This window comes from Leuresthes tenuis, unplaced genomic scaffold (assembly GCF_036924035.1).
Source record: "Leuresthes tenuis unplaced genomic scaffold, fLeuTen1.0.hap1 SCAF_18, whole genome shotgun sequence".
In the NCBI taxonomy this organism is placed as follows: Eukaryota; Metazoa; Chordata; class Actinopteri; order Atheriniformes; family Atherinopsidae; genus Leuresthes; species Leuresthes tenuis.
The window spans coordinates 12,320,577-12,333,794 of record NW_027325372.1 but is presented as its reverse complement, the minus strand read 5'-3'; the positions used below and the strand labels follow the sequence as shown (position 1 = coordinate 12,333,794).

At 41.3% G+C, this 13,218-nt stretch overlaps 1 protein-coding gene across 1 annotated transcript; it reads left to right on the top strand.

The window, feature by feature from the left end:
• Nucleotides 1–625: 625 nt before the first annotated feature.
• spag1a (sperm associated antigen 1a) lies at nt 626–12,821 on the top strand. Its single transcript, XM_072370551.1, has 8 exons — nt 626–1,060; nt 1,944–2,043; nt 2,859–3,011; nt 5,347–5,504; nt 8,338–8,479; nt 9,012–9,138; nt 9,235–9,372; nt 9,532–12,821. Exons 1-8 carry the CDS (start codon nt 730–732, stop codon nt 9,535–9,537), a joined length of 1,155 nt encoding a protein of 384 aa, XP_072226652.1. The 5' UTR covers nt 626–729; the 3' UTR covers nt 9,538–12,821.
• The last annotated feature ends 397 nt before the right edge of the window (nt 12,822–13,218 follow it).

The following is a 13,218-nucleotide window of genomic DNA, read 5'->3' as shown; positions in this document are numbered from 1 at the left end:
GACAATCTTTAAAACGGCATGTTCTCATCGAAAAAGTAATTCAACTTTATAAATACATTTTTTATCTTCTTATATAAATACAAAACGTGAAATAATTCCTTCAAATAAAAGCCAAAATGGCCTAGGTATTCATTACCATTACTGGCATGTTTTTCACCCTGCAAAACAAGTGAGATTCAAAATTAATTTAACTATAACGTAGCCATCGTCATTTTCTGTGCTGTGACGTGTGACATGTTTTATTGGAGTTAAAAGGGGGATTAAAATGGTAGAATAATGGCCAGTCATATGTTTTAATGTTTGAGAGATTGAAAAGAGTGACAACAAAAAAAGAGAAATAAATGTCACTAGATACATAATAATAAATTAGCACCAAAATAATATGTCAGTCTTAATCAAATACTCTACTATTCAGGCCCGGATGTATTTAAACGATGCATTCAAATGCCTTGAAATATGCTTGGTGAGTTCTTTCGCATTTCTGTCTAAAGTCTCGTATGTTTCATCACAGTCTAAGCTGAGGTTTTCCCATCACTCGTGTCCACTGCAGCAGCAGCAGCACCGCATCGCTGTGGCACTTCCCCCTCAGTGACATCACCTCTGACGCCTCAAATTAGAGGCGTGTCCAGCAGAAATCCCCCAGCCAGGAACAGATGTCGCCGCAGCTCTGAGAGAAGGCAAGGCCGGGAAGGAAGAAGAGTTTGAGCGCACTGCAGAGGGAGTGCAGCTATGGGGAACGCACAGGAGAAGCCCCCGGCCAGCGGAGGAGGGGCGGCGAGATCGGACCAAACGAGAACAGCGGGAGGAAAACCCCAGAATCACAGAGCTCCGGAGAGGGGGGTGATGGCCAACGGCTCTCCGAGAGAAAACAGTCCTGCTGGTGGACAACAGGAGCAGAGCAGCCCTGCAGTGGACACGAGTTACCTGGATGCTCCTGCAGGGGCTCTGCCTCCTCACCTGGCCCGGCTCAAGAATGAAGGGAACCACCTCTTTAAACACGGCCAGTTTGGAGACGCCTTGGAGAAATACACCAAGGCTATTGATGGATGTTCAGATGCAGGTGGGGGAGATGTGAACACGTTGTTCAGTCTAATATAATCCAGAAGTTAACATATTTTCTCTTTAGATATATTTAAGTATCCTCTGAAGAAAAGTATCTTGTTCATACTGTACTATTTATAGCTAATCTTTAAAACCAGCCTATGATAGTGTCACTAGTGTCAGAGACAGATAACCTTATTGTAGCTTCTGTGTGTTTGCCGTTTTGCGGGTATTGCATATGAGTGGACTCACAGTGTGTATAATCCACAGCATCTCATGCTAATCATGTTTGCATTATGCCACCTTGCTGTTTACCCGAGTAGCATACAACCTGTTCTTACTATTCAGCATTCAAACACAATAAGAGTGTTGGTCACTCGTTTTAAATCTAGCATCCTGAGTCTGTGGCTGAAGCATGAGGCCTTACAGGTGACTTGTGAATGCAGAGGACTGCTGGCACAAGAGGAGGTGGTCATGTGTATGTGGCCTTTTAGAACTCAGCCAACTTTTACTCTCTGTAATTGGCGAGTGCTTTTTTTCCCCCCCTGCAGCACTTTAGAGGGATATAAAATGATTACGTTTACTATCATGGCAGAGTTAACGGATACTTGGATGAAAGCACTGACAACACTGTATTATGGTGTGCAGGACTGCTGTTGGTTACGAAGCTGCAATGGAGTCTTACAAGACTAAGTAGGAAATGACTCAGCCAAAGGGACTGTTACCACATCAGTTTATCTGTCTGCCATTTAGCCCTTCAGCATTTCTGGACAGTTGAAATTGTGCTGCTTGGGTTGTATGTCCGTCTCTCCTACAAACCCCAGCCTATGCCCACAAAGTCCAGCATCATCAGTATTGTTAGTAGTGTGTGTATATGAGTGGCTATGCTTGTTCCTTTGCAGGCGTTGATAGTCCAGAAGACCTGTGTATCCTCTACTCCAACAGAGCTGCCTGTTACCTGAAGGATGGAAACAGCAACGACTGCATAGACGACTGCACCAAGTAAGTGACATCTGTCAGCTCTGTCTCTTTATCAACACGTTTTTTAAAAAATATATTTGTCTTTTTTAAAGGAGGACTCGACACATACCAACGCACTACAGAGGCAGAGCTTTAGTCTTTCTATTCTGTGTATGTCGTCTATGTTACACACAGTCCAACCTGGCAGCAAATGCTGAGGCAATATGTCACATTTTCCCTAAACTTTAATATGCAAAATCGATGGTTTCTCTTTTAAAAAGGCATTTCCTGTAGTTTAATATTGCAGCAGCATGGGAAGGAACCTAATATTTCATTATATAAGCAATGCACCTTGATGCATTTTGACATTATTCTCCTAACATGCTTTCTGAAATAGTCTAAGGTTCAGTCCATCACTGGTTTGTTACTTTAAGTTTGCTGTTACGTGTCTATCTTGATTGTGGTATAACAGGTTTGCACCCAGTTTGTTATTTGAGCTCATCAGTTAGACCACCTAATCTTTAGGATTGAAGTGAATATGACATTTCGAAAGCAGAAAAAAATGCATCACTGTTTCAAGGACTGTTATTTTTATCTAGTGATAAAGATGCTTGCTTTGTAATTTGCCTTCAGTGTCTGAGGCCCAGCACACCGTTAAGCAATCACATAGTTTGTGCTGCAGTTTTGGGTGCAAAAACCTGTTGTTTAAGTTTAGTTGCTGGGTCAGGAGGATGCAGCAGTCTTTTGTGAACTTATTTGTGGACCTGTTCATGAATGGAAAGCTACAGCCCAGTTACACCTGTGACACAGTGTGGAGTTGTAAAGCCTCTCTCTTCCCATCTCTCTGATCCTCTTAGGGCTTTGGAGCTGCAGCCCTACTCCTTGAAGCCCCTGCTGCGCAGAGCAATGGCTTATGAGTCACTTGAGCGCTACAGAAAGGCCTACGTGGATTATAAGACAGTGCTGCAGATCGACACCGGCGTACAGGCGGCTCATGACAGCGTCCACAGGTTGGCCGAACACCAAATCAAAACACTGCAAACTACAGAGTCAGATGGAAGTGTCAGGGCCAGAATGAATTGAAAAGGGTTCTTGTGTTCACTTCTGTATCGGATCATCAGGAGGAACAAAAACAAGATACTACCTATCCTTCAAACAATAGCTGAATTTACATGGACCGCTTTTAATCAGATCGGAATAGATATGCCTTATGTAAACACCTGAGTCGGATCAGATAGAGCCGATCCTGTTCAATTAGAAGGAATTTTCAATTAGATCCTGTATTTAAGATTTAAAACAGGAAAATGTTACCATAAATGTACTCTCATTGTTTCTCTATAATGGAAAATATGTATCCTTTTTGCTCATACTTACACACACATGGAGGTTAGATGAGGTGTTGAGTTCCTGAGAGAAAAATAGTTACAGCAGAACAACTGGTATGTGATACTTTTTTTGTTGGAGACCTTTGAAGAGACAAAAACAGCTGAACATCTTGACTAAATATTTTTACAATGCTCCGTTCCTGAACAGTTAATTTATTGAGCTAAATTCCGTGCTTCATCCACAGGCTGCAGAAATGGGGCACAGAGGGAAGGGAGCTGTAAAAGCACACTTTGTTCTCACCTCTTGTTTATAAAAAGCAGGAGCAGAGACCCAATCAGATCGAAGAGATACTTAGTTTTTGTAATGTGCCGTCAAAGACATAGAGTCTTTTTTTTAATTAGCCAAACACACGAAGATGCTGATTTAACGCTCCTTCTAAAACCAGCCGGTCCTGGTCAGCACCTCAGAGGGAGGCAATCGCTATTTAGATGGAGACGAGTGATCCAGCAATCCATATACTTTTACTCTCATCCTCGAGGTTTCTTCTCTTGTCACAGCGTTGCATTGCTTTATTGTGCATGTTATGGGTCAGAAGAGTTATATTTATTATGTTTTTTTCTGAACTGCTTGAAAAGTCTTGTTTGCAGTCCAGGCTGTTCATTGTTTTCTTTATTGACATTGCAGTGTAGCACATCAGCACAATTCCTGGCTTGTGGCTGGTGTAGAACCAGGCATGTATTACTCAGACAGTTGTATTGCCCTCCACTATTTAGAGCAATTAGCCGATCAATCAGCAGAAGCTGCCTTTCAGGAGGGGGCGGGGCTTAAAGACAGGATCAGAAACAGAGCATTTTAGACAGAAGCTGAGAGTGCTGCATCCAATGTGCTGAATGAAAGTTGTATGAGCTTCATACAACTTCATACATTTTTACAAGTTATTAACTCATTTAAATTTTTCTTGCAACCAAATTCAGATTTAGTGTCATGTTGAAATCGTTCTACCATATAGTAATTTCGTCCTGCATGTTAAACCAACTGTCAAATATCTTTAGAACATATAAAGATATATATCACATATAAAAAGATAAGACAGAGGGGAGAAAAGAGAAAACATAAGATATAGCATTAAACCAAGCCCTTGTCTAATTAAAAGCCTGCCTAAATAGAAGTATTAATGCGACCGTACGATTTTAAGAGGTCCCATGACGTAAACAGAAATTTAAATATGTTGTCTCACAGCAACATATTGCTGTGCAAACTGTGTGCAGTTTGCATTTTGCATGTCCTTTGCATTTGTGTGGGTTTTCTATGGGTACTCTGTCTTCCACCCACCATACAAAAACATGCATGTTAGGTAAATTGGTGAATCTAAATTGACCGTAGAGTGAGTGTGAATGGCTGTTTGTCTCGTTTGTATCTGTTTGGTCCTGTGATGGACTGGCGACTTATGTGGGATGTAGCCCGCCTTTCGCCCACTGGCAGCAGAGATTGTGTCTCCCCCCCCCCGGATTAAGCGAGTATGAAAAATGGATGGATGGACAGTTAAAACAGAATGACCTAGATTCATCTTATAAAACACTCACTTAGCTGTGGTCCACTATCACAATAGTTTGGATGATTAGACCTTTGCCCTGTAATGCCGGAGTGCGTACACTTTATCCAAACCACTTTATCTTAAGGCTTTCTGGAACAACGATGGAGTAACGGTATCAGTAGCATTCCTAGTTGTTACTTTATCAGGTCAGAATGTCCACTGTGAGGAACATCTGCTCATTTCTGATTTAATCTGCTGTTGGCTTGGATGTTCTTTCAGAAACAAAACGCTGTGCTTTTATTGATCTTGCCTTCGAGAGACTGTGAAGATATCACTTATTTGTTTCTTGGGAATTTTGTTCACCTACATCTTCCTCTAAGGTACACTTACCATCATAGTGGAAAACAGAAAACCTGCAATGGACCCAGCATCAGTCTAGCTAATGGTAACACTTGTGCTGTTCTACTCTCCTTGTCTTCTGACAGGATCACGAAGATGCTGATTGAGCAGGACGGGCCTGAGTGGCGGGAGAAGCTGCCAGAGATTCCCGTCGTCCCTTTCTCTGTCCAGCAGCAACACAGAGAGAAACCAATCAGCATCGAGCAGGCACAGGCGCGAGCTGCCAGGGCCGTACAAGAAGAAGGTGAGTGATGTCACTTCCTCTTAGGTTTAGGGGTAGTTTTGACTTTGTATAAAGTAAGGGTGTTACAGCCCTTAATTCCCCTCTCTGGAACCACGGCAGCATCCACACAGGATGCATATTAAAGACACGGGGCAACATTTTCAAATATCTTTTGAACAAATATCACTAACTGAACTGATGAAATTCACGCAGCGCTTTAAAAAGAAGCCTTCGAATGATGGGATCTGATGGCAGCGTTCAGTTCGAATCGGTGTGTCAATGCTGAACAGTACTGAAAGCTGACAGTGTGTGTGTCTGTCTGTAGTTTGTGTATGTGTGGGTGGACTATCAATAATGCAGAGGGAAGCCGATCCACACAGACTGTAGTGCTGCTGTAATGGAACAATCCAGGTCAGGTTTCCTCTTGGCTCAGACTGCTCACAAAGCCCAGATGACCTCACATGGAGCCTGAATGCAAATATATTTAAATACGGAAAGTTTGGGGTGATGGCTACAAAAGCACTCGCATAGATCAACAAATTGCTTTATTTGCATTCATCACATAACAAATCTTACACTGATAAGGCACCTAGCTTATACAGTTTAACGAGAACAGCGTGTACGACAACACATCTCAGAATAGCTGCTGCTGTTGCTGGGGAAACAGATGGAAAGTGATTTAACTTCGCAGCCTTTACCACAGCCGGCTTAAGGGTACATTTTTGCGATAATATGTTTTGCTTTACTAAGCAGTGGTTTAGTTTGTTGACAGGGTGGAAAAATCTCCCTCTTTCTCCACATGTATGTAACTACTAAGAACAGACAACAAGAAATAAATTTCAAGATAAATAACTGATAGAACAATATAAGTTCCATTATAACAGTGATATTACTGCATCTTCCTGACTTTTCTTAGCAGATATTAATATTTCTCTGTATGTGATTCATTTCTCACGTATAATCATTACAGTAACACAGTCACACAGTGTCTGTAACAATTAAAAGCAGCGAGATAGACAATCATCTAAACAGCATCTATTATAGTTATAGTCTAGTTAGTCTACTCTAAGACTCTTAGTACTCTAAGTATTAACTAACAATAACTATATAAATTTCAGCTCGAAAAGACAAACTGGGGCTCTTTGTTTCCTTTTCTCTCAGAATAACAGGGTCATCAGTACACTAATTTAACAGCTTGTCCCCTCACTAACAGTGTGAACGCATGAACAGCAGCTGGAATTTATAGCTTCGTGCTCGCTGATGTTTCAAGCTTGAAACTAACCTAACATGGCAGGTACTGCCACTGAAGGGCCTCCAGGACCAGTCTTAGTTTGAGGAAGATTGCTGTTTGGAAGTGTTTGGCGGATGACCAAGGAAAGGCTTGGGTTATCGATAAGTATATAAACAAACAGTACCACAAACTGTAGTTTCCTGGGTATCAGTTTTGGGTTTGAAATTCTAGTATTGTGGCAATCCTACTAAATAAAACAAGAGTTAACTCAAATATTCAGTTCACTGAAGCCCTGAGAAACATATGGAACTTACACTGCAGCTACCTAAGCAGTGTTGACTCCCAAAACACAGAAAATGGAAAAGCATAGCCTTCTGTATCCCTCCGTTGATTTGCAAGCATGAGAATCTGCAAATTAAGCTGACCTGTGCTTGCAGATGAGCAGAGGAATACAGAAGGACATAGATTTGTTTGTTGTTCAAGACATGTAGGAAACAAGTGATGTGCATATGAAAGTAAAACCAAGCTCTTAGTGTTGCTTAGAAAGAACAAATAATGGATCAGAACGCATTTCAGCAGATTCTGGATGAGTCGGCCCAGAAGGAGAAGCTGATTAGAAGCTAAAGCTTATTTATTCGCAGTCGGCTGATGTAAGCATCACTGAAGATATGTGAGGACATCTAAAATATGTTATTTTAAGTCGCCGAAAAACATCTCAGTGATCTGCAGCAGGGTATTGAAATATTAATGTAGAATGTGTAGTTTGTATACACTATCTGTGTTCCTGTTCCCTGTTTCCCCCTGTAAAAAGTAGCCTTCTCTCTGTATTTTCTATTGTTTTGGTACCTAAACTCCATTTTTGTACCACCATTTCTGTTTTGACTGTAGTTTTAAGAATAACCTTTTAAGGGTTTCCTCATGTCTGTAACATGCAGACTAGATTATGTTTGATGAAATATTCTTGAAATGTATGTCCCACTCTCTTTAAAGACTCTTGTTGACAGAATTTTCAGGAAAGCATTGATTCAAACTGTAATCAGACATCAAATCCCTTCAGTCTTTCCGCCCTAATGTGTTTTGGGACTGAGGTTTTCCCTCATCCTTAACTCAACAAAGAGAAAACATGCTCAAAGCATGTTTGGATTCTTAAAAATCTGAGTAATAGACACGAGTTCAGATTGGAACTCTCAGACTCTTTGCATTCAATAACATGTGCGATCTTGATATTCTGTGGAGCCACTGAGCATGAACAGTGGTGAGTCATGTTTGGAATCAAGTTTTTGTTATTCCATAAACAAAAGATAGTCTGTGTGTGTATCCATGAGCCTACGGATGTTTGAAAGTGCCTCTGCGCATGCGTTTTCCACAAGTCATTATATGTGGCAGCTTCCTCAGCACAGCAGGCAGCTAACTAAAGAGGAGTTGACTCATCCCCTTTGGTCTGATGCTTTTACTGATAAGCCTGAAAACAGTCAGCTGAACTGATGGTAGAGGCTTGAAATACTGCTCCTGATGAGTGTAGAAAGGGAAAAAAAAACAACTCAGAGGCAACCTAATGGTTCATTAAATGAAGCTCCCTCTTAAGGGTATTGATGGGATTGTCGTTTGTTTTTTTGTCAACAGCCAGAAGAAAAGAAGCCCGCTTCACTTTACTCAAAAAGGAGGGCAATGATCTGGTGAAGAAAGGCCTCTTCCAGGAGGCTCTGAAGAAGTACAGTGAATGTCTCACCATTAAACCCGATGAATGCGCTCTTTACACAAACAGGTATAAATGAAAACTAGTACGCTGAGATTGCACGGTGGCTGCAACAGTGACACACGGTGCCTACACGTGATAGTTTAATTCAGATGTTAAGAAATAGTACTTTAGGAGTTTAGGAGGACTTGTAGGAAATCTCTTTGAGTGATACTATAATCGGACAAACAGTAGAGGGCATCAAATCCACGTTGTTAGATCACATATGTATGTTTGTAGCGACAATATTTTTACAGTATCTTCTGCAGATTACAATCCTCAACAAGAACTGAACAAAATCTACATGTAACTTTTGTTTCTATGACTTGTCCTGAAATAGAAGTGCTTTGTTACACCCAACTTGTGTGTTTGCACCGGTCCCTGCAAATCTCCTTATTGAGAAGTCAATGTAGGTCAGTTCTGCCATTACACTAAAATGATTTCAGCTCTGCTCCAGCACTCAGCGGTTTATTTGGGAGTGGTTTTAAGATCTGTTTAGCTGCCCTAAAACAAGGCACTTCAGTTGATTTGTACTTGAAGTGACAAATTTTCTCCCCTCCAGAGCTATTTGTCTCCTGAAACTGAATCGCTATGCAGAGGCCAAACAGGACTGTGACTCTGCGCTGCAGCTGGATCCAGCAAACAAGAAAGCCTTCTACAGACGAGCACTGGCTTTTAAAGCTTTACAGGTGCCCAACACTTCCCTGTCGCATTTGTTGAATTGGACTGATTTGTATGTTTACCCACTGATATTGATTTTCTGTGCCCCTGTTGTCACATCCCAGGATTACCTGTCAGCCAGCAGTGACTTACAGGAAGTTCTCCAGATGGACCCTAATGTACGAGAGGCCGAGCAGGAACTCGAGGTGGTGACGGGCTTGCTGAGGCAGAGCCTGATGGACAACGCTGCACACACGCCGAGGGTAAGAGGACAAAAGTTCTTCATCGCACACTTGCTCCAGCTGCACCCTTAACCGCAGGCTGGTGTTGATGCTTATAATTTTAAGTCACTTCGCATTTTGTCTTATCTCAAGTAAGTTAAAAAAAACACAAAGTAGCTAACTTTTGATCACTTCCTCCAGGTGTGATGGCTCCTTGTGGAGCACAGATGGAGAACGGCGTGCACACATGCGGTAGCATGCGGAAGTTTGGGCACCTCTCGTCAAATGTTCTGTTCCTGTGAGTTGGTTAAGTTGGTAGAGTTAAAACTGATCTCCAAGCGGAATAAAACTAAAGGTGAAACTTTTCCTTCAATGTTTTGATAAAACCTCCAGAGATTTGAGCTCTTCAACCTTAAAGCATTTTACCAAGGTCTAAAACCTTAATTAGCTTGTTATTCATACTACTTATGCAGTTAAAGTTGAGGAAAGGCCACATGTGACAAATTTAATAGCTTAATCATTAATTAGAATACTTTCCCTGAAAGTCAGCAGAGAGAATTCTGAAAACTAAAACAGCTGATGCCCACAAAGTGGAGGTGGACTATTAGATGAGAGCAAAGTGGTTTTAAGTAGCTCGGTCCTCAGTTTGTAATGTAACAGAGAAAAGGAAGTTAGGAATGATGGAGGTCATGCTGAGGTCTGGAAAACAAAGAAAACTGCTTGTAGGATTTCGAGATAAAAATGTCAGGGCTAATCAACATCCCTGTGTGACAGCAAAGACCTTTAGGAAGATGCAGCTGACTGTGGAGTGTTTGCTGTGCTGACAGTCCTGCACAAAAACAACTCAGCATCAGGAGTTTGCAAATTTCACATCTAAACAAGCCAGATGCAGTTCCAGGCAGCTTGATTGTGCTCTGGGCTCATGTTTCAGCCCAGGGAACATTTCACATGTACGGGGAAGAATGATTCAAATTAAAAACCAGCAAAACGGGCAAGCAAACATCACATTAATAGGATAATGATCCCAAACACACCTCACACCTCAAAATCTACCTGAAGGAGTGCAAGCTGAAGGCTTTGCCTCACAGTCCTCTGACCTAAACATCACCAAAAATCTGTGGATAGACCTCAGAAGAGCAAAATGTGCAGGTCAGCCCAAGAACCTCACTAAACCAGAAGCTATCAGCAGGAAGAGAGTGACAAAGTCTGCCAAACAAGAGCTAAAAGACTCAGCTGCTCTGAGAAAGTGTGAACAAACTGCAGTTCCGGTAGTGACCATGGTGGGTGTCCACACGCTTTCTTTAAACCTTCTTCCTTTTCTGTCATTTGGAATCTATTTAACATGGAAATGCTAATTCGTTTAATTTAAAATGTGACTTAATAGCTTGTGGAATCAGTTGACCTTTTACTCCCTGAACTATTCACAGTTACAGATAAAGTTTCACCAAACTTTTGCGTGCCACTGCACCGCCCTGTAAGCGGGACTTTGACACCCGTCAGCTGTGTAAAAGTGGACATGACAGATGCTGAGTCCTGAGACTAGCACAGAGGATGAGCAGCTTTTCAGCTCTGCTCCATTTGCAGTGTGTGCAAACCAAACCACAACTCCTGAGTACACAACCTTGCATAACGGGAAGCTTTATTTGACAGGCTAATGTCAAGGTACTTGTGACCTGCTTGCACTATTAATCATTCCCATTATGATGTAATGTACTGTAAATATAGTTCCATGTGACAGGCTGCAGAGCACTGTCGTGAGATGAAGTGAAAACGACGAAGTACAGAGTGTGTAACGTGTGCCTTATTGAGATTTCTACCACAGATAGAATGAAACATGCCAAGATTTAAGGTTTTATTTTGATTTGTTTTTAAGATGCTTGACTCCAAAGTGGTTCCCTGAGCTCAAAATAAAATGGCTTCCAAAGACTGACTTCAACAGATTGAACTCGGAGGCATTGTGTGTTGAAGTGGCAGGTCGCATGTGGCACAGACAGATTTTATTTAAAAAGGTTCAAATTTCATTCTTAACAGTAAACATCCAAGGTTCAGGCTATTTCAGTGGGAGGTATTTGTCACCGCTTACATGTATTATCATGACTGAGACTACACCATATTATACAGCTTATACACCATATCGGCTACTTTGAAGCAGAGAGTCACTGCGGAATTCTGAGGAGTTTCAGATAGTGATCGAATGATTCAATAGTTAGACTCTTTGATTTTTCTGGTTTTAGATAGAAGAGCTGCTGCTGCTGAAGTTAGGGTTACAGGTTGCTCAACCAGGCACCGTAAGACTTACTGTAGCTCTCAGGTTCAGTCATTGGTGTCATCTAGAGGATTATGTGTCTCATTATGCAAATAGGTGTATGTTTTTTTACATTAAAGCAGACATCCACTTCTTTGTGCCCTCCCAGCTGTAATAAGGAACCAGATAAAGATGCTATATGCTAACTCATTTGGTGTCAGCATCCTATTGTAAAAAAATTGGAATCAAGAAAACAATTGAATAGTGTGGCTAGTACTGTTTTTTCTCCTTGTGCGTCTGCCTGTGACTCCTTGCTTTAAGGAAATGCTACAGTTGTGAAGCCAGAAAGCAAGGCAGTTTTTAATAATTTTTCACACGTTTAAATGTGTGAACAAGAGCGAAACGTTTGCACGATGCAGTCACAAAAGGCATCGAAATGAAGGTTGAGCTCAGATTAGGCGTCCGATGGGGGAGTGAGTTCCCGTGTAATAAGGTTGCGATGTCCACCGAGTAAACCAACAGGTGTTGTAGCTGGTGGGACCCTCTTTCAAAATGCTTTTTTTTTTTATTTATTTTTTTATGTTGATGTTATTCAGCTTTATACAATCCAGAAGATGACAGGACTGATTGGTACGAGCTGCCAGCCTTCATCTAAAAGAATAAACCTCAGCTACACACCTGTAACGTTTTGCTACCCAGATTTACAAGGCAAAAGCAACACCAGCCACGATTTCACTGTTGAGAAGATCACCACTGACCACTCACCTTCATGATAGTCAGCATCTCGGTGTGCACAGAATCTGATTATTCAACGACAACTTTACATATCAGGTGTTAAAAAAATGAATATGCGTGTTTTCACTCCATTAAAGCTCATCGCTCGTCTTTGAACCGACTGTGACCAGCTATTTTTTCTCCACCAATGGTACCAGTTAGATGTTAAGACTGAGATCTGCAGCCTCATGTAAGCCAGTTAACTGACACTTTTGTGAGGAAAAAAAAAGCTTCTGAAACGTCTCTCGTCCACCCCTCAGCAGGACAGAAAATGTACATGTTTGTATAGCACAATGTGCCACAATCTTTACTTTTCTGAAGTATTTATTTTCTCCTCTCATCTAAATGAACAAACCTAATAGGAAGCTCAAGTCTTTCCAGCAATGTTTGTATTGTTTCATGGAATGTAAAAGCATGTACTGTATGTAAATAGACTGAATGCAGGTGTAAATAAACTACAACATGAATGCTTTATCGTGCCCTTTTTTTTTTATGGCTATCCAGCTGTTTTTTGTCCTGACATATCGCAATATTACTTCGAATTCCCCGCGACAATTACTCAACCAGGAGCTGCTCAGAGCAGCGCGACTTAAACACCAAAACACAGACACAAGGGGCTTGATTGAGAATTTTATTTGTTGAAGGATATGCACTTACATGCATATTCTGAAGCAGCTGATTAGGAAATATATGTTTTCAAATAGCATATGCCTCTTTTGATCAAATTAGAAAACAGACCTGGCACTAATAGTCTTCAAATAATAACACGAAGGACTTAAACAGGCAGGTTTCAACAAAGGGTACATAAAAAAAAATGGAAATATCCTCAGCTGACAACACAGTTACTGTGAGGAGAAGCTCTCCTCTCT